The 19,820-nt window shown below is 46.0% G+C and overlaps 2 protein-coding genes across 16 annotated transcripts in view; one reads left to right on the top strand and one right to left on the bottom strand.

Moving 5' to 3' along the window:
* Positions 1-16,525, top strand: part of PCYT1B (phosphate cytidylyltransferase 1B, choline) — a 147,252-nt gene extending 130,727 nt beyond the window's left edge. For 13 of the 15 annotated variants that reach the window (XM_086389363.1, XM_086389370.1, XM_086389366.1 and 10 more), the window contains one exon: positions 12,761-16,525. In XM_086389363.1, coding sequence (XP_086245489.1) covers positions 12,761-12,973 — 213 coding nt within the window. In that variant the 3' untranslated portion in view covers positions 12,974-16,525. Of the gene's footprint in view, positions 1-5,593; positions 5,732-12,760 lie in introns of those variants that run through there. The other 2 variants (XM_086389376.1, XM_086389365.1) reach the window with 2 other exon arrangements.
* The window catches only part of PDK3 (pyruvate dehydrogenase kinase 3), a 123,015-nt gene that overhangs the window by 4,778 nt on the left and 98,417 nt on the right, over positions 1-19,820 (bottom strand). The gene's annotated exons all lie outside the window — the stretch shown is intronic.

The following is a 19,820-nucleotide window of genomic DNA, read 5'->3' as shown; positions in this document are numbered from 1 at the left end:
GAACTCCTTATTGCCAAATTCAGACTTACACTGAAGAAAGTAGGGAAAACCACTAGACCATTCAGGTATGACCTAAATCAAATCCCTTACGATTATACCGTAGAAGTGACAAACAGACTCAAGGGATAAGATCTGATAGACAGATTGCCTGAAGAACTATGGACAGAGGTTCATGACATTGTACAGGAGGCAGTGATCAAGACCATCCCCAAGAAAAAGAAATGCAAAAAGGCAGAATGGTTGTCTGAGGAGGCCTTACAAATAGCTGAGAAAAGAAGAGAAGTGAAAGGTAAAGGAGAAAAGGAACTATATACCCATCTGAATGCAGAGTTCCAAAGAATAGCAAGGAGAGATAAGAAAGCCTTCCTAAGTCATCAGTGCAAAGAAACAGAGGAAAACAATAGAATGGGAAAGACTAGAGATCTCTTCAAGAAAATTAGAGATACAAGGGAACATTTCATGCAAAGATAGGCTCAATAAAGGATGGAAATGGTATGGACCTAACAGAAGCAGAAGGTATTACGAATAGGTGGCAAGAATACACAGAAGAACTATACAAAAAAGATCTTAAAAAAAAAAAAAAGATCTTCAGGACCCAGATAACCACGATGGTGTGATCACTCACCTAGAGCGAGATATCCTGGAGTCTGAAGTCAAGTGAGCCTTAGGAAGCATCACTATGAACAAAGCTAGTGGAGGTGATGCAATTCCAGCTGAGCTATTTCAATCCTAAAAGATGATGCTGTGAAAGTGCTGCACTCAATATGTCAGCAAATTTGGAAACCTCAGCAGTGGCCACAGGCCTGGAAAAGGTCAGTTTTCATTCCAATCCCAAATAAAGGCAATGCCAAAGAATGCTCAAACTACTGCACAATTGCACTCATCTAACATGCTAGCAAAGTAATGTTCAAAATTCTCCAAGTGAGGTTTCAACAATACATAAACTGGTAACTTGCAGATGTTCAAGCTGGATTTAGAAAAGGCAGAGGAACCAGAGATCAAATTGCCAACATCTGCTGGATCATCAAAAAAGCAAGAGAGTTCCAGAAAAACATATACCTCTGCTTTATTGACTACGCCAAAGCCTTTGACTGTGTGGATCACAGCAAACTATGGAAAATTCTTCAAGAGATGGGAATACCAGATCACCTGACCTGCCTCCTGAGAAATCTGTATGCAGGTCAAGAAGCAACAGTTGAAACCAGACATGGAACAACGGACTGGTTCCAAATTGGGAAAGGAGTATGTCAAGGCTGTATATTATCACCTTGCTTATTTAACTTATATGCAGAGCACATCATGCAAAATGCTGGGCTGGATGAAGCACAGGCTGGAATCAAGATTGCTGGGAGAAATATCAATAACCTCAGATACGCACGTGATACCACTCTTATGGCAGAAAGCGAAGAGGAACTAAAGAGCCTCTTGGTGAAAGTGAAAGAGGAGAGTGAAAAAGCTGGCTTAAAACTCAACATTCAAAAAACGAAGATCATGGCATCCAGTCCCATCACTTCATGGCAAATAGATGGGGAAACAATGGAAACAGTGACAGACTTTATTTTCTTGGCCTCCAAAATCACTGCAGATGGTAACTGCAGCCATGAAATTAAAAGACACTTGCTCCTTGGCAGAAAAGCTATGACCAACCTAGACAGCATATTAAAAAGCAGAGACATTACTTTGCCGCCAAAAGTCTGTCTAGTCAAAGCTATGGTTTTTCCAGTGGTCATGTGTGGATGTGAGAGTTGGACCATAAAGAAAGCTGAGTGCTGAAGAATTGATGCTTTTGAACTGTGGTGTTGGAGAAGACTCTTAAGAATCCCTTGGACTACAAGGAGATCAAACCAGTCAATCCTAAAGGAAATCAGGCCTGAATATTCATTGGAAGGAGTGATGCTAAAGCTAAAACTCTAATACTTTGGCCACCTGATGCAAAGAACTGACTCCTTGGAAAAGACCTTGATGTTGGGAAAAATTGAAGACAAGAGGAGGAGGAGATGACAGAGGATGAGATGGCTGGATGGCATCACCAACTCAATGGACATGAGTTGGTGATGGACAGGGAAGCCTGGCATGCTGTAGTCCATGGATTCACAGAGAGTCGGACATGACTGAGCAACTGAACTGAACTGAAGGAGAGCTAGGGAGACTTCCTTATCAGGACCTATACTGTTCTAAGAGCTAAGGAGAGGTAAAGGGACCAGATATAGGCAAGTTGGTTTCCAGTACTTTTTATTTCACCTCCAATCTCCAATTCAGTTGTACCCTCCAATAAATTAACTAATAGTTTATTTTCTTAACAACACTTTATCTGTAGTTTTTCAGGAACCTCCATGGTAAGTACATTCTTACCAACAGTACTCTTTGTACATTTTTTGATGGTGGCCATTCTTACCACTTTGGCATGATATCTCATTGTGGTTTTGATTTGCATTTCTTTTCCTGTGATGTAACATACTTTGCAGAATCAGAAATGAAAGTTAAAATCATAACTAGGAGCTGCCAGCTTCAAAATCAGGAACTAGAAACATCTGTACACACTGCAGATAACCAATACACCCTACCATATTTGATTTAATAGCCTGTATAAGAAATGAAGCCCAATCAAATCCTTAACATTTTTTAAGTAACAGATGAAACCACACTACTGTGGAAAACTTTGTAGTGGAAAGATTTTAGAAATATAGAATAGCATTCAACTCATTTTACTGTACCTTTTGGAATATAAGAGTAGCAAAGTTATAAACATTTGGAAGCTCCTGCTGCTGCTGCTGCTAAGTCACTTTAGCCGTGTCCCACTCTGTGCGACCCCACAGATGGCAAGCCATCAGGCTCCCCCGTCCCTGGGTTTCTCCAGGCAAGAATACTGGAGTGGGTTGCCATTTCCTTCTCCAATGCATGAAAGTGAAGTCGCTCAGTCGTATCCGACTCTTTGCGACCCCATGGACTGCAGCCCACCAGGCTCCTCCGTCCCTGGGATTCTCCAGGCAAGAACACTGGAGTGGGTTGCCATTTCCTTCTCCAATGTGTGAAAGTGAAGTCGCTCAGTCGTATCCGACTCTTTGCGACCCCATGGACTGCAGCCTACCAGGCTCCTCCGTCCATGGGATTTTCCAGGCAAGAGTACTGGAGTGGGGCGCCATTGCCTTCTCCGTTGGAAGCTTCATCAGAGTGCAAAAAGAATTTCAACTTCCCTGATTTCCAAGGCAAGTCAACTCTGTATTCTTTGAAAGATCTAAGGAAAATACTTGGCCTAAAATTAATATCTCACATCCCCAAATTTCTTGGAATTTATAGATTGGGATGCTGATGGTTGGCGATATTAGCTCTCTCAAAATATATTTAGCTCAACAAAGTAGATTTAAGTTCACTTCTTTGGTAAAACAAACCTTTTCATCATAAATACTAAACAGCAATAATTTGGATTAAATTGAACCCCATGTTATGATGGCAACTGAGAAAATTTTCCTACCATAGAGTAACCCAAATTGCAATGATTTTGAGAGTGAAATACATCCCAAACTGTATCATAGTTTCATAACAAAACAGCTTAATCCTCAAACCATACATAGTGTGCTGTCAGTAAATGTTTGCTGAAGCAACGCATCATTGGTCAGCCTTCCAATCCTCCATGCCAGAAAAACCTTCCATAATATTTTGTAACAGACAAAATGTTTCTTTTCAACACCATCAGAGCCATACTTTACCCCATAATAGCTAAAAAAAAAAATCCATCATAAGTATGTGCATACACATATATACGGACATATACATTTATTTATACACACCTCATTTTGTTTATCCATTTATCCATCAATGGAGATTTAAATTGTTTCTGCTTTATGGCTGTGAACATTAGCTATACAAATATCTGTTTCAGTCTCTACTTTCAAGTCTTTTGCGTGCACACCCAGGAGCAGAATTGCTGAAGCATATGAAGATTCTTTTAATTGTTTTGAGGAACTGCCATACTGTTTTCCACAGTGTCTGAACCATTTTACATTCCCTCCACAATGTACAAGGGTTCTGATTTCTCCACATCTTCTTCAGCGCTTGTTGTTTTCTGTTTCTTATAATAGCCATTCTTATGCATTGCTAAGTATTAAGACGTTTGATTTTGAGAAATATAAAAGTCAGTTTGTGGATCTGAATTAAATTTCCCACTTGTCTTTTAGACAGTTTGAAACCTTTGTCTGCCAACAAATACTCAAGTAAAACACAAGTAAACAGGAAAAGCTTCTAAGCATGAAAGTTACGGAGAGCTAGTTACGAGCAGGGCTTCAATTCATAGCCGGAGAGCTGTGGGCAAATTCACTTACCTCTCAGCCACTTCCTTGGGTTGTTGGGAGGATTAAATTGTCACATACTTTAAAGTCCGTTTTAACAGTGCCTGGCACCAGGGATGTGCCAGGCACTGTTTCAGGGCGAGTTGTTGTTTGTTGATTGGAACTCAGGATTCGAACTCTTCTTGAGTTCCATCTTGATTACCAGAGGTCCAAACCATATGTAGCTAGAATATTTTTATTTCCTTTTTGGTGGATTTGCTAGAATATATCTGAAACCCTGAAACCTATAAAGGCACTTGTCAAGTCATTTACTGCCTCACCAGATACTAAGAACTTCTTAAAAGGGAAAACATTGTAGGAGAGGAAACAGAAAATTACCGTCATGTGGACAGGACTAGAAATGGGATTATTTTCTTGGGAGAAAACTTTATAAATGAAAACCTCTTAATACAGCAAAAAACTGAATATAAATACCATTTCTCTTTGAAAATGCTATGCCATGGTCTTCATTGTTTGTTATAGTTCTAAGTGCTTTTCTTCCCAGGAAGCTTCTTACAAACTGTCTCCTGACCAGATTCAATTCAGCTCCTTTGCAGGGGAACCACCCTTCAAAATGCACCAGAAACAACAGATCAGAGAGTTTGCAAATCAAGATCCAGACTTGCTTTGCATGGATATTGCCTTGTATGAAGTGTGACTCCACAGTTTATCATTAAGGATTCAAATCATTTCATCCCCTTAGGCAGAATATTCAGTTATGAGCTAGAGTCAAACTAGAGTGACAAGTTGTAGGTTCTTTGAAAGTGGGCTTCTAATGGAAATGCTGACAATCCATTAACAGCAGGAGGGCTAATGGCTGCCTCTAAAAATATACCTAAAGATTACAGTAATAAAAACACATATTTTAAAGTGCCTGCTCGAATTTCAAGGATTTTTTTTTTTTATGTCACTCTTAATAATAGGCCACCCTGTCCTTTTGGCATTTGATTTTGTCTCATAAATGGGCTTAATCTAAGTTAATGCTGTTGTACTACAGCATTTTTTTCTGTCTGATTTTGAGGGGTTTGGATGTCATTTGACAGAATTATCGGTGCCTTTAATGGAAGGTGAATACTTGGTATATTTGTAGCATTATGGAATTTTAAATCTGCAAAGAATCTCCGTGATTAGCAAGGCATCTCTGTTGTGTCTGCTGGAGGATATCTGAGCTCCTAAAAAGTTTATGGGCTAGAACTTAAAAAGGGAAAATAAGGGGAATTGTTGTGCCTGAGGTCTTTCTCACGAGACCCACTCTGGTCTTACCCCAGGAGGATTGCAGAAGAATCTAAAGGGCTTGATTACTGAGAATCTCATCATGATAGAGATGTGGGGAGAGGCCAGCACTGTGATCTTGGCAGACCAGGTTCCTACTTGCAGAGCCCAAGCAGTAGCCCCAGCCAGCCACCATGCTTCATCTGCAGGGGCAAGTCGTTGGTGTGGCCTGACCTGGGAACTCAGTGGGGCCCAAGTCAGTCCTATGTGGGTCCTCAAACCAAAACTTTGGGCCCTGAAGCCTCTGTCCCCACTCATGATGAGGAGCTGGGTTATAGCCCCCAGTCATTGCTGGGTGAAGCTCCCAGCCCCACCCAACGAGAAAGCCTGGCCAGAACACCTGGGAAGCTGCCTGGTCCAGCAATGCTTGAGCAGAGCCCAGCAGACAGCTGACGGACTGCACAGCAGAGCCAGAGGCACTGCTGAGCCAGGGAACTGAGGGTGCAGATCAGCTTGAATAAGGGCCACAAAAACAAAGCGCCTCTCCAGCCTTCAGGTTGATTCTCCCGCCATGCCTGGGAAAGTGAAAGTTAAGTCGCTCAGTCGTGTCCGACTCTTTGCGACCCCGTGGACTGTAGCCTATCAGGCTCCTCCGTCCATGGGATTTTCCAGGCAAGAGTGCTGGAGTGGGGTGCCATTTGAAGGGAAGCTAATTCACAGCCCCACTCATTGCTGAATACAGTGTGCAGCCCACCCGACCACGGAACTGAAGCACACAGGAAGCTGCCTAGCCCATCCAACAGCACTTGAGCAGAAAGCAAAATTGGTGGCCCTGTCTGGCCAGGGAATTTAGTACACAGTCTTGCCTTACTCAGGTCTCCAAAAACAAACTGTACAAGCCCTGGGGCCTATTCTGCTGCCCTGCCAAGAAAGAGAAGCTAATTCATAGCCCCACCAACTGCTGAGTGTACTACCAGTCCTGAGCATCTAGTAATCCTGACCAGAAAACCCAGCAAACTGTGGAGCCCAACCTATAGCCTCACTTGGGGAGGAGGTAAAAGATCTGTGCACTGAAAACAACAAGACACTGATGAAAGAAATCCAAGAAGACACCAATAAATGGAAAGATAACTCACGTTAATAGATTGAAAGAACTGTTAACATGTCTGTACTACCCAAAGCCATCTATAGATTCAATGCAATTCCTATCAAGATTCCAATGGCATTTTTTTCACAGAAATATAAAAAAAAGTCCTAAAATGTATATGAAACCACAAAAGACACCACCCAGCCAAAGCAATCTTGAGAAAGAAAAACTGGGAAGGCATCATACTTCTTGCTTTCAAGCTGTACTGTAAAGCTATATTAATCAAAATAGTATGGTAGCAGCATAGAAACAGACACATAGGCCAATAAAACAGAATTGAGAGCCCAGAAGTAAACCCATGCAAGGGAGCCAAAAATACAATAGGGAAAAGACTATTATCTTCAATAAACAGTGCTAGAAAATTGGATAGTCACAGGTAAAAGAATGAAAGTAGACTTCTATCTTACAGCTCCACAAGAATTAACTTGAAATAGATTATAAAGATTTTAATGTAAGATCATAATCCATAAAATTCCCTGTAGAAAATATCAGAGAAAAACTCCTTGACATGAGTCTTAGCAATGATTTTTTGGTTGGACACCTAAAGCACAAGCAACAAAATAAATGAGACTACATCAAACTAAAAAGCTTCTGCATGGCCAAAGAAACTGTCTACAAATTTAAAAGACAGCCTACAGAAAGGGAAAAAAGTTTGCAAACCATATATCTGATAAGGTGTTAACATCTAAAATATATAAAGAACTCATACAACTGAGTAGCAAAAAACCAAGTAATCCAGTTTAAAAATGGGCAAAAGACCCGAATAGACATTTTTCCAAAAAAAGATACACAAACCATGAACAAGTACATGAAAACATGTTCAACATCACTAAATAAATCAATAGGGAAATGCAAATTGAAACCACAATGAGATATTACCTCATGCCTGTTAGAGTTGTTGTTCAGTCCCTAAGTTGTGTCCGACTCTTTGCAACCCCCTGGACTGCAGCACACCAGGCTTCCTTGTCCTTCAACATCTCCCAGAGTTTGCAAACTCATGTCCATTGAGTCGGTGATGCTGCTGCTGCTGCTAAGTCGCTTCAGTCGTGTCTGACTCTGTGTGACCCCATAGACGGCAGCCCATCAGGCTCCACCATCCCTGGGATTCTCCAGGCAAGAACACTGGAGTGGGTTGCCATTTCCTTCTCCAATGCATGAAAGTGAAAAGTGAAAGTGAAAAGTGAAAGTGAAGTCACTCAGTCATCTGACCCTCAGTGACCCCATGGACTGCAGCCTACCGGGCTCCTCCGTCCATGGGATTCTCCAGGCAAGAGGACTGGAGTGGGGTGCCATTGCCTTCTCCGCGGTAATGCTAGTGGTTGGCATTAAAAAGACAAAAGGTAACAAATGCTCTGAAGTATGTATAGAAAAGGGATCCCTTGTGCACTGTTGGTGGGACTGTCAACTGGTACAGCCACTATGGAAACATTATGAAGGTTTCTCAAAAAATTCAAAATATGATCCAGAAATTCCACTTGTGGGAATACAGTTGGGGTCCACTTACACTTGGATTTCTTTTTCAGTATTAAATGCTAAAGTACTACATGATCCACAGTTGGTTGAATCCACAAATGTAGAACCACAAATACAGAGGGCCAACTATAATGTTATACGTGGATTTTTTTTTTTTTTACTTCACAGAGGTTCAGCACCCCTAACCCCTCATATTGTTCAAGAGTCAGCTGTTTTATCTGAAGGAAATGAAAACTCAGGTTCATAGCAGCAATATTTACAATAGCCAAGACATGGAAACAGCCTCAGTGTCCATTGATGGATGGATGGATAAAGTTGTGGTGTGTGTCTGTATGTAGTATAATGGATTATTACTCATCTATAGAAAAGAAATCCTGCCATTTGTGATAACATGGATGGACCCTGAGGGCATTATGCCAAGTGAAATAAGTCAGAGAATGACGAATACTGTATGATCTCATTGACTGATTTGTGTTTACCAGAGGTAGGGAGTATGGGGAGGGGAAATTGCAGAAAAGGGGTCAAAAGGTACAAAGTTCCAATTACGAGGTAAGGAAGTACTGGGGATGTAATGTATAATGATCACTATGGTTAACAGTGCTGTGTGCTGTATATGCAGGTTTTGAGAGGACATCCTAAGAGTTCATCACATGGGAAAAAAATTTGTATCCATGAGATGATGGATGTTAACTAAGCTTACTGTAGCAATCACTTCACAATTTAAGTGAAATTATTATGTTGTACACCTCAAATGTATATAGTGCTGTATGTCAATTATATTTCAAAACTGGAAAAAGTTTTAAAAGGTTGGGAAGGTGAAAAATGTTTTTAGCAATCCAGTATAGAAAAAAAGGTTTCTCACATCAGTCACTTTGCGTTTGTTTATTAGTAATGCCAAACATTTTTTATAGTTCATTTATAAGTCTTTTGTGAATTACCTATATGTGCCAAATGCTCATTATTTTCTTTTGGATTTGTAAACTCTGTTATATACTAAGCTGCTTAGTTTGTATGTAAATATTGCAAAAATTTTTCCCTTTTCTTCATTTGCCTTTTAGCCTTTTACCTTATTTCATAATGATAGTAGTTTTTTTTTTTTTTTTTTTTTTTTGAGGTATCAGTTCAGTTCAGTTCAGTCACTCAATCGTGTCCGACTCTTTGAGACCCCATGGACTGCAGTACACCAGGCCTCCATGTCCATCACCAACTCCTGGAGTTTACCCAAACTCATGTCCATTGAGTCAGTAATGTCATCCAACCATCTCATCCTCTGTCGTCCCCTTTTCCTTCTACCTTCAATCTTTCCCAGCATCAGGGTCTTTTCCAATGAGTCAGTTCTTCACATCAGGTGGCCACAGCATTGGAGTTTCAGCTTCAACATCAGTCCTTCCAATGAATATTCAGGACTGATTTCCTTTAGGATGGACTGGTTGGATCTCCTTGCTGTCCGAGGGACTCTCAAGAGTCTTCTCCAACACCACAGTTCAAAAGCATCAATTCTTCGGTGCTCAGCTTTCTTTACAGTCTAACTCTTACATCCATACATGACCACTGGAAAAAACCATAGCCTTGATGAGACGGACCTTTGTTGACAAAGTAATGTCTCTGCTTTTTAATATGCTGTCTAGGTTGGTCATAACTTTCCTTCCAAGGAGCAAGCATCTTTTAATTTCATGGCTGCAATCACCATTTGCAGTGATTTTGGAGCCCAGAAAAATAAAGTCAGCCACTGTTTCCACTTTTTCCTCATCTATTTGCCATGAAGTGATGGGACTGGATGCCATGATCTTCGTTTTCTGAATGTTGAGCTTTAAAGCCAACCTTTCACTCTCCTCTTTCACTTTCATCAAGAGGCTCTTTAGTTCTTCACTTTCTGCCATAAGGGTGGTGTCGTCTGCATATCTGAGGTTATTGATATTTCCCCTAGCAATCTTGATTCCAGCTTGTGCTTCCTCCAGCCCAGCATTGCTCATGATGTATTCTGCATATAAGTTAAATAAGCAGGGTGATAATAATAACTTGACGTACTCCTTTTCCTATTTGGAACCAGTCTGTTGTTCGATGCCCAGTTCTAGCTGTTGCTTCCTGACCTGCATACAGATTTCTCAGGAGGCAGGTCAGGTGGTCTGTTATTCCCATCTCTTTCAGAATTTTCCACAGTTTGTTTTGATCCACAGAGTCAAAGGCTTTGGCATAGTCAATAAAGCAGAAATAGATATATAGAAGTTTTCAATTTTTATATAGCCAAACACTAATCTTTTTTTTAATGGTTTCTTTCTTTGCTTTTATGCTCCCACACCCAAAGGTATTTCTACATCATGAATCTTACCATACCCCTCTATTGATTATAATCTTCCAGGGGCTCTTCCGGAGAAATCCATCCTCCTCCTGGTGCTCTAGCTTCAACTACTGTACCCTATAGGCACTGGGAGGTCCAGTCGAGCCAAGCAGTTATGCTTGGCACTGCCTGCTTAGCACTGCCTTCTTAGCACCCTCTGCTTGGAAAGCCAGTCCCACAGGCTCAACGCCCCTTTCCACCCCTTCTTCCCCATGTCACTGAAGCCCCAGTTTGGATATGACCACCAAATTACCCTTTTCTTCCCCTTCTTGTAACAGCACCAAGTCCCCAGGGTCTCAGTAGTAGTTTGTAAAATTAAAAGCTCAAATGATAATAAGCAAAGTCTAAGAGGGCTAACAGGAGAATTGGCTGTCAGGGCCAGTTTAGAGCAGAGGCTTGGAGCAAGCAGCAGGGGGCTGAGGCTCTACAAGGAGCAGTGATGACAAACTAGAGCACAGAGCCCAGGCAGCCTGGGGAGGACACTCGGGCATGGGGAACAGAGTGCTCGAGGGCTGAGGCAGGAGGGCAGATGGGCAGGGGCTCGGTGCCAGGACTAGGTTCCCCAGAGGCTAGTGGACAGTGTTGCCGAAGAGCTTGGCTCTGAAGACACTAGGCGGCAGTCACCAGAGGTCCCAAACTGGGAAAGCCATCTTAACTCCCCAGCCTCCTCCAGCCCCATGGTTTCCTACACTGGGAAAGCCATCTTAACTCCCCAGCCTCCTCCAGCCCCATGGTTTCCTACACCAGCCAGTGGCATCAGCTTTCTTGTTTCACGGGCCAGAAACTAGTCACTTGATTCTGCTTCCTCTCACACCCCTTATCCCATCTGTCACGAGTCCTGTTGGCTCCACTTTCAAAATGGAGCCAGACCATATACCCGGCTTCCCTGGTGGCTCAGTCGGTAAAGAATCTGCCTGAAATGCAGAAGACCACCTGCTAATGCAGGAGACTGGGTTCAATCCCTGGGTCGGGAAGATTCCCTGGAGAAGGGAATGGCAACCCACTCCAGTTTTCTTGCTGGGAAATCCCATGGACAGAGGAGTTTGGCAGGCTACAGTCCATGGGATTGCAAAGAATCAGACACGAACGAGCGACTAAACCACCACCACCAAATACTGCTTGATTTCATTTAGATGACATTCTGCAAAAGGCAAAACTCTAGGGACAGAAAACACTTCTGCGGCCCAAGGCTGGGAAGTGGGGGGGTAACTACAAATGATCTCAGTAACTCGATGGTAGTGGTAGTCACAAAACTGAAGGCGTTTATTAAAACTCTCAGAACTGTACATTATTAAGTAACTGAAAATTGTTAAGTAAACCTTAATAAAACAACAGGAAAAAAAACATACCATAATTCTAGCCATTTCTCACCATGCTCACAGCCGTCATCCCAGTCCAGGGTGCCATCATCCTCTTGGGTTCTTACTGAGGGCTCTTCACTGTCCCCTGCTCCTGCCTTCGCTTCACTATCATCTGTTCCCAGCACAGCAGCCACAGGGGTCTCCTTTAAACCATAAGTCCATGTTTTTCTTTTGCTCAGAACTCCAGAGCTAAAGGAACTCTCCAGAGCTTTCTCTACTCTCAAAGGCCAAGTTTACAATGGGCCACCAAGACCCACAGGCCACAGCCCTCTGTTACTCTGTAGAGACCTCCTCCTAGCCGCATGCATGCCCCCATTCACCCCCCTGGCTTGTCCCGCGACATGTACCGTGTGCTCCCTTCTAAGGGTTCTGTCTGGAATGTGCTTCTCCCTGATTTCCATCCCCCTGGTCCCCTCCCCATCACCTCTTTCAGGCCTCTGCTTGACTCACAGTTGCCGCCCATCCACCTCCCCAGGCCCCACCCCAATCTGCTAACCTCTCTTGCTTTTTCTCCCAGACCATAGTTTCGTCTGACATACTCATATTTTGTTTACTGTGCGATTCCTCTCTCCTCCCCATGAGGAGAGGGGTTTTTGCTGTGTTTCCTGCGGCCCTTCCACCGGGCACATCACAGACAGCAGTCAGATTGGGAGAGGGGGAACAGGCAGTGAGATGGGGTGACTTCCAAGAACCAGCCATGATAATAATCGGATGTGGCAGCATCCTCCTGCCCCGGAACCTCACTCAGCACCGCCCGCCCCCACCCCGGCCCCGAGACAGTCTGGGGGACACTGGCTGTCACACTAGCCTGTGTCTGTGTGTGCTCCGCCCTTCCTGCCTTGTTTGTTTCCCTGCCCCGCACATGGCTCCTTTAACACATGCCTTCTCTCCCTTCTCTCTCTAGAAGCAGATGTTCCAGGAGAGGAGCAACCGGATGCTGCACGCCTTGTCCCCAAAGCAGAGCCCTGTGAGCAGCCCCACAAGGAGCCGGTCTCCTTCCCGCTCCCCGTCGCCCACCTTCTTGTGGCTCCCGCACAAACCCTCGCCCCCCTTCTCACCTAAAGCCGCCTCAGCCTCCATGAGCAGCATGAGTGAGGGGGATGAGGATGAGAAGTAAAGGCGGCTGGCTGACAACCAGAGCCCCCGCCACACGAGAGCCCCCACCACATGGGGTGGGCGGGCAGGGCGGGGGCACGGGGGACACCCTGGTGGGGGGAGGGCAACAGTCGCTGGCGCTGCAGCTCAGCCCATGACATAGCTCCCCTCAGGACCAGCTCCCCCCTCAGTCTCCACTCTGCCCCAAACCCAGGCTCTGCATGGAGGTTTCCAGGCGGGCAACCTATACAGACCTTCTTAGCATCATCTAGAAGCACCCTATTTTAACCTTGCTAAAGAAAGAGGCAGAGCACCCCTGGGAGACTCGCACTGAGTGGGGTGTCTTCTGCTTTGGCCCTTACTCCCACCCCCACCAGGTACACCACCCACGGAAGTGGCTGTACCCGAAATCTGCTTCTTTCAGCTCCTAAGGGCCATGCACGTTGCCTCCCACCGCCCAAGCGCTGCCAGAATAAAGTTATTTCCAGTAGAGGTGGCACAGTGCTTCTGAAATAGTCGAGCTACAGACAAACGCCAGCCTTCTCAGTTTAGCCAGAGACCAGAGGTTGCAACGCATCAGTCCTTTGCAGTCTAAACCAAGCCTTGCTTTAGGCCAGATATATCCCAGGTCACCTAGTGTGAGCCGCAACTTCTCATGCCAAGGACAGTTCTTTCCAGGAGAATGCCCCCTAAGGCCTAGTGTCTTCTCCTGGCTGTACTCTTTCATCATTGGTTTGACTTCCTTGTTTTCTAGAAATTACCTTAGTCTGTGGGAAATGCAAGAGAACATCCTATAGACATATACACACAAGGAGCCGCTCTGCTTTGGCTCCGAGTTTAGCAGATGGTTGCTGTTTCCTGAAGCTTCTCCTTCAAGGATGCTGTCATGGAATGGCTTTCCCCATTTCTGACCAGTGAACAGTTCTGCAGACCTCAAGCAGCAGTTTGACGTCCCAAGCCACAAAGTATACCAATAGGGGGTGCTACCTGCACATATCTGTTCTATGTATGCTCCCAAGACGCCATCCAGGGTGTGTACCATATGCAACAAGTCAGTGGTGGCGGCATTTTATACTGTCCCCCTCTCCAGCTCCCACCCTAATACCCCACTGAAATCCTCAGTCTTCAGAACTACCTGGTTTCCTTGGGACTTGGGCACCTTGTCAAAAGCTCATCCTGCATTCCTGCAGAAATGTCATCCCAGCCAAGAAATCGGCGGGTGGTGCTCATGGCCTCCCATCATCATTGCAGGTGGAGGCAGGCTCTGAGAGTTTCACTGAGCACGGTGGGAGCCTCAGCCTCTGAACGGGCCAGGCAGTCCTGTAATTACTTCCCGCCTTAGGCTTCAAGTGGGTTGAAGACGCTAAGCTTTCCCACTGAGGTGTCTGATGTTGCTATCTGCTAAGCATGGGTAGACGCGAGCAGGTAGAGGCGAGGGGTGGGAGCACACGCCTGGGTAGAAGTGGCATTGTCTGGCTGTGCCTTTGGAGCCAGGGGCCCAGAACAGTGACACGGGCAGAGCCCAGCATCCCTCGGGACAGAAACACTCCCTTTCAGAGGCCTTGTGAACCAGCCTTCTGGGAGACACATGGGGCAACCAAGGAAGGAAGGTGGCATGTCTTTCCCCTCGCATTGGGGTTGAACTACCTCCCTGCCCACCTGGAGAGAGTAGGCTTTGTTGGGAAGCAGAACCATGAGGCTCAGCTGGCTTGGGCACTCCCCTGTTCCTGGCAGTTTTTCCAGAGCTCTGTCGAGCATTCATGTGGGACAGAGAGCTGGTGGAAAGATGGCACATGAGAAGGAAATTTCTTGCTGCCATCAAGGCCCAGAGCATTGCCCCGTGTTTCCACTGTGCCCCCCGGGCACACTGGCGTGTATGCCCCCATCTCCAAGCACTGACAGGAGGCAGCAGCCAGCTGCACCAGGCAGTGGGAACGAGGGAAGAGAAAAGGAGAACGAGGTGCCTGGAGGGAGGAGAGAAGCTTCAAGAAAATCTGCATGCTTGACTCATGTGAGGGCCTCCCTCTGCAGGAGAAAACTCTCTTGGGAATGCCTTTTCTGGTTCTAGGCTCCAGCCCAGAGCAGATAAACCCATGTTTACCTGATTCCTGCTCCGGAGCAAACAGCTTGGCATTGACATACCAGGCGGCCTCTAACTTTGCAGGCCTTACACACCACACTGACATGTGCCGCCACTACGACTCACATTCAGTGCCAGGGACAGGCCATCACAACCCACAAGCAGGTTCTAAGTCTCACCCCAGGCCCCTCTTCTGACCGTTAACAATACCTCCCCTCCCAAGGCTGCAAGATTAATGAGAAGGAATGGAGGAGTCTGCAACCCAGTCTTTGATGCATCCTGGCCACCAGCTTCTCCCTGCCCCTCCTCCCCTGCTTGGGAGGAGATGCGGTGGCTGGCTGTCCACAGTCATGGCCCCGAGGGAGTTAAGGCTGGAATGGGAGTGGTACCAAGTGTTACTCAAGCTCGGAGAGGTAAGCAGAAATGCCAGAAAGCAAGGAAATGTTCTTTTGCTCTAGACAGGGAAGGAAGCTTCAGACTGAGGGCTGAAGGACAGCAATTTAGGTTGTGGAAGAAGGCAGGATACGTGAAGAAGGGCAAGCGTGGGAGCGCAGTGCCTATCCACTCCCTTACAGGGGCTGCTCACTCCCTAACAGGTGAAGAAGGCAGGCCTCCTTTCACTGACAGCCAAGGTTAGTGGGTACCCATGCAGGTTGTGGGTTCCCCCTGCCCAGCTTTCCCATTTCAGCCCTTCTCCATCAGCTGTCTCATCTTCCTCCTGGGGACCCCAAAATCCAATGTTCACCAGCTAAAAACCCAGGGCAATTGTAATGTCAGAGTCACACTGAATGGCCCGTTTCTGGCAAGCCAGCTCCCATGGGCCAGGACTTGGCAAAGGCAAAGGAAACCAACCTTAAGACGAGTGATCCTGAGACCCAAGTCTGCCTTCTGACCTGCTCTGTGGGAAAGACACACAGCTGCAGGACGGCCTGAGGTTGGAGTTACTGACCATCCTTGACGGAAGGGACGGGAAGAGCGTGGATTCCTCCTCTCCATCTTGGGACTTATCAGCCAGGCACGCCCCGGGGAGAGAGATGCAAGATGGCGATATAGACTCAGCTGAATCTGATGAGCCCGAAGGGAACAGAGATGTCCCTGTTCCCCAGGCATCCGGTCAGCACTAGTCTTGGCCATCAGATTTTTCTTCTTTTAACAAAAGAGCTCATGAGGCATTCTGCAACTTCTACTTCTCTCTAGACTTGAGTTTTTTTTCTGTGTGTCACTGCGATGTGTCCCGGGACAAAGCCATAAGAAAAGCATACATACTTCAGACTGTGCTATACATATAAGACAAGACGACGACAACTCTTCTGGGTTAAAGCACGACCTTACGCCCAAGCGTTTGCTCTGGTGCTGAATCATGCGAACTTCCGGAATCAGCCCCCGCCCCCTGGCACCCCTGCACCTCCCTCTCCGCGCTCCAAACCCACTCTTGCTTCCCAACAGGACATGGCATTCTCAACTTGTTTATAAATAAAGGGATGCAGAATTGCACTTTTCACCTATTGTGTTTCTTAAAAGCGTGCTGCTGTGTGTTCCTACTTACGAGCTCTGGTGCAACATGGAAAAGCAGAGGCGTAGCCACGGTCCTGCCTCCGCCCAGCTGGGCCCAGCCCTGAATGATGGGTCTGTTGTCAGGCAGCACGGGCCAAGCCTGGAGCTGCCAGCCAGTTCATGCCTGACAAGGGAACAACCTAAAGGTCCATTAACAGATGAGCAGATAAAGAAGATGTGGCGTATATACACAGTGGAATAGTACTCAGCTGTAAAAAGAACAAAATAATGCCATTTGCAGCAACATGGATGCAACTAGACTGTCATACGAAGTAAATAAGAAAGACAAATAGCATGTGCCATCACTTGTATAAGGGATCTAAAATATGGCACAAATAAACCTATCCACGAAACAGACAGACTCATGGACATAGAGAACAGGCTTGTGGTTGCCAAAGATGGGGGGTATGGGAGGGATGGATTGGGATTTGGGGGTTAGTATATGGATAAACAAGGTCCTACTTTACAGCACAGGGAACTATATCCAATCTCCTGGGATAAACCTTAATGGAAAAGAATATAAAAAATGTATGTGTGTCACTGTGTCACTTTTTGTACAGCTGAGATTAGCACAATATTGTAAACCAATGATAATTCAATAAGAAAATAGCTGGCTAGGATCACTTTCCTGGAGGGGAGGTCATGCCTGGGACCCAGCCAGGACCCTGAGTTGTAGGCTCTGCTGCCAACTTGCTTTCTGACCTCTGTCAAAGCCCTTCACTTTTCTGACCTCAGTGTCTGCTTTTGTAAAATGAGGGGATTAGAGGAAATGGTTTCTGAGGTCTCCTTTGCCCATAGAAGTCTCCGAATTCAGGAGCCAGGCTCCATGGTCCCCAAACTTCTCCAACTATGATGCTGTCACTGAAGCACCATGACAAAGGGCTCACTCCTCGCTAGGAGACTGGGGAGCTGGGCTGGGGCCTCCACACCCAGCCGCACAGGGGGCCACTTTCACACTGCAGCCTCTGTAGGTTCTTGGGTTCTACCCGCCATCCTTACCTTGCCACCTACAGCTTTTCACCTGGGCCTGAACACTGGAGTGTGGCCATTTTGGCCTCTTCTCCATCTTTGGGGCAAAGCTGCTTTCATGGGCTGCTAGCAGAGATCGGAGAAGGCAATGGCACCCCACTCCAGTACTCTCGCCTGGAAAATCCCATGGACGGAAGAGCCTGGTAGGCTGCAATCCATGGGGTCTCGAAGAGTCGGACACGACTGAGCGACTTCACTTTCACTTTTCACTTTCATGCATTGGAGAAGGAAATGGCAACCCACTCCAGTGTTCTTGCCTGGAGAATCCCAGGGACGGGGGAGCCTGGTGGGTTGCCGTCTATGGGTCGCACAGAGTTGGACACGACTGAAGTGAATTAGCAGCAGCAGAGAGATGGGAGTAGTACTAAATCAGGATTCGAAAGGCCAGCAAATTAAGGCAGACTTGCTCTCAGCATTGTGGTGGTGCCCTCCACTAGTGAAATCCCGGAGCTTCTATTACCTTCAGTGGGCTTCCCTGATGGTTCAGTGGTAAAGAATCCACCTACCAATGCAGGAGATGTGGGTTCAATCCCTGGGTCAGGAAGATCCCCTGGAGATGGAAATGGCACCCCACTCCAGGATTCTTGCCTGGAGAATCCCATGGACAGAGAAGCCTGGTGGGCTACAGTCCATAGGGTCACAAAAGAGTCAGACACTACTGAGTGACTAAACAACAATTAACTCCACTGGCATGGTCTAGCTCTTTGAAACAACAACAGTTCTAACATTAGCCTAGACTCTAGAAGAAATAGAACCGAGCCTGCAGGCAGCAAGGGAACTCATTTAAAGACAGAATACCTATCCTTCACACAGTACCTGGCTTTTCCCACATAGAACAACTATGTCCTTGGCAGGCTGGATTTAGAGTAACTCGACTCTGACATTGCTGTCCCTCTCCGCCCCACACACATGGAACCACCAAAGATCTTTCTCTTTTTGTCCTTTGGACAAAGTGCTGAGGAAGCTGATCTTCAGTTCTTAGTCCTCAGCCAGTCCTTATCCTCCAGTGTCTGGCTATCCCCCCAGTCTGGCCCCCAGCCCTCCAGGACCTCACCTCCCACCCTCCTCACACACCTGCCTCTTCCCTTCCTTTCTTCCCTCCCACCCACAGATACACACATCTTTTTCCAACTAGCTGATTTTATTGTATTCAACATCCATATACCATGATGGTCTCAGATGTGTTCCTTCATCTTTGACCATTTCTTCATTGCTGCTTCCAAAGACACAGCTCGTTCTAGTGCTCTGGCCCAGGCTCTGCATTTACTGTCTGCACAGGAAGTTACTTTGAATGGTTGCATTTTCCATTGCTTCTTATTCCTGCTCAGCGTGTGCTTATATGATTTTTCAGTTTGTGGTAACAGATGAATGTCATAGGCCTTATGCTTCTGTTAGATATTCTTGGATAAGAGGGGGATGATTGAGATTTTTTTCTTGACTTCTTTTGAGGGGTCCTTTTTACTCTCATGTTTTCCTGCACCTGAAAAGGCATCAGGCTGAGTCAGCAGGACTTGGGTTTGGGAGAGGAAGATGGGAATGTTACAAGAAAGGGGGCCTCATGGGTAGAGATGGGACTTGAGGCAGGCATTTGTGCCTGGCAAGGGTAGGATAGGAGTCTTGGGGAGATCTGTGGGGAGAAGAGGAACATGGGCAGGGTCATCTGACCTTGGAACAGTCTCTGGTCTTCAACTGACAAGAAGTCCGTTGTTCCCTCTTCTTTTTGATTCCTGGAGCTAGCTGTTCTGTTTGTGTTTTCTCCATTTATGTTAACCTCCTCAGGTATACAGATCTCATCAGCCATAGTTACGCCTCTCACAGTGCATCCCAGGGCTCCTGACCTCTCTCTATATACACCCTCCCGCAGGCAAAGGGGAGCCACACCCTTCAACTTTGTTCGCTCATCAAGGAGCTCCCCTAGCCAATAGTAGCCTTGCACCTTACAAAGCCCCACTCCTGACACCTCTGGGTGGGGGGCGGTGGGCTGGGGGGAGGACAAGATCCTGTGGTTGGGAAAAAAAAAAAAAGGGTTATTTCCTCAGTACCCCTAAATATCCATGCCTGTGTGCCCTCCTCATTTCCCCATCTTCAATTATGGTGGGTCTCACAGCAGGGAGAGAATGTTTTCTACAAGACATTCTCCATAGCCACTCCCATTCACTGGTTCATTCTGTTCTCTGCCATCCTTCACTATAACCTGCCATTGTGG

Source organism: Bos grunniens, chromosome X, assembly GCF_055505025.1.
Source record: "Bos grunniens cultivar Pamir isolate PY7600 chromosome X, Bosgru_T2T1.0, whole genome shotgun sequence".
In the NCBI taxonomy this organism is placed as follows: domain Eukaryota; kingdom Metazoa; phylum Chordata; class Mammalia; order Artiodactyla; family Bovidae; genus Bos; species Bos grunniens.
This window is presented reverse-complemented; position numbering and strand designations above follow the sequence as displayed.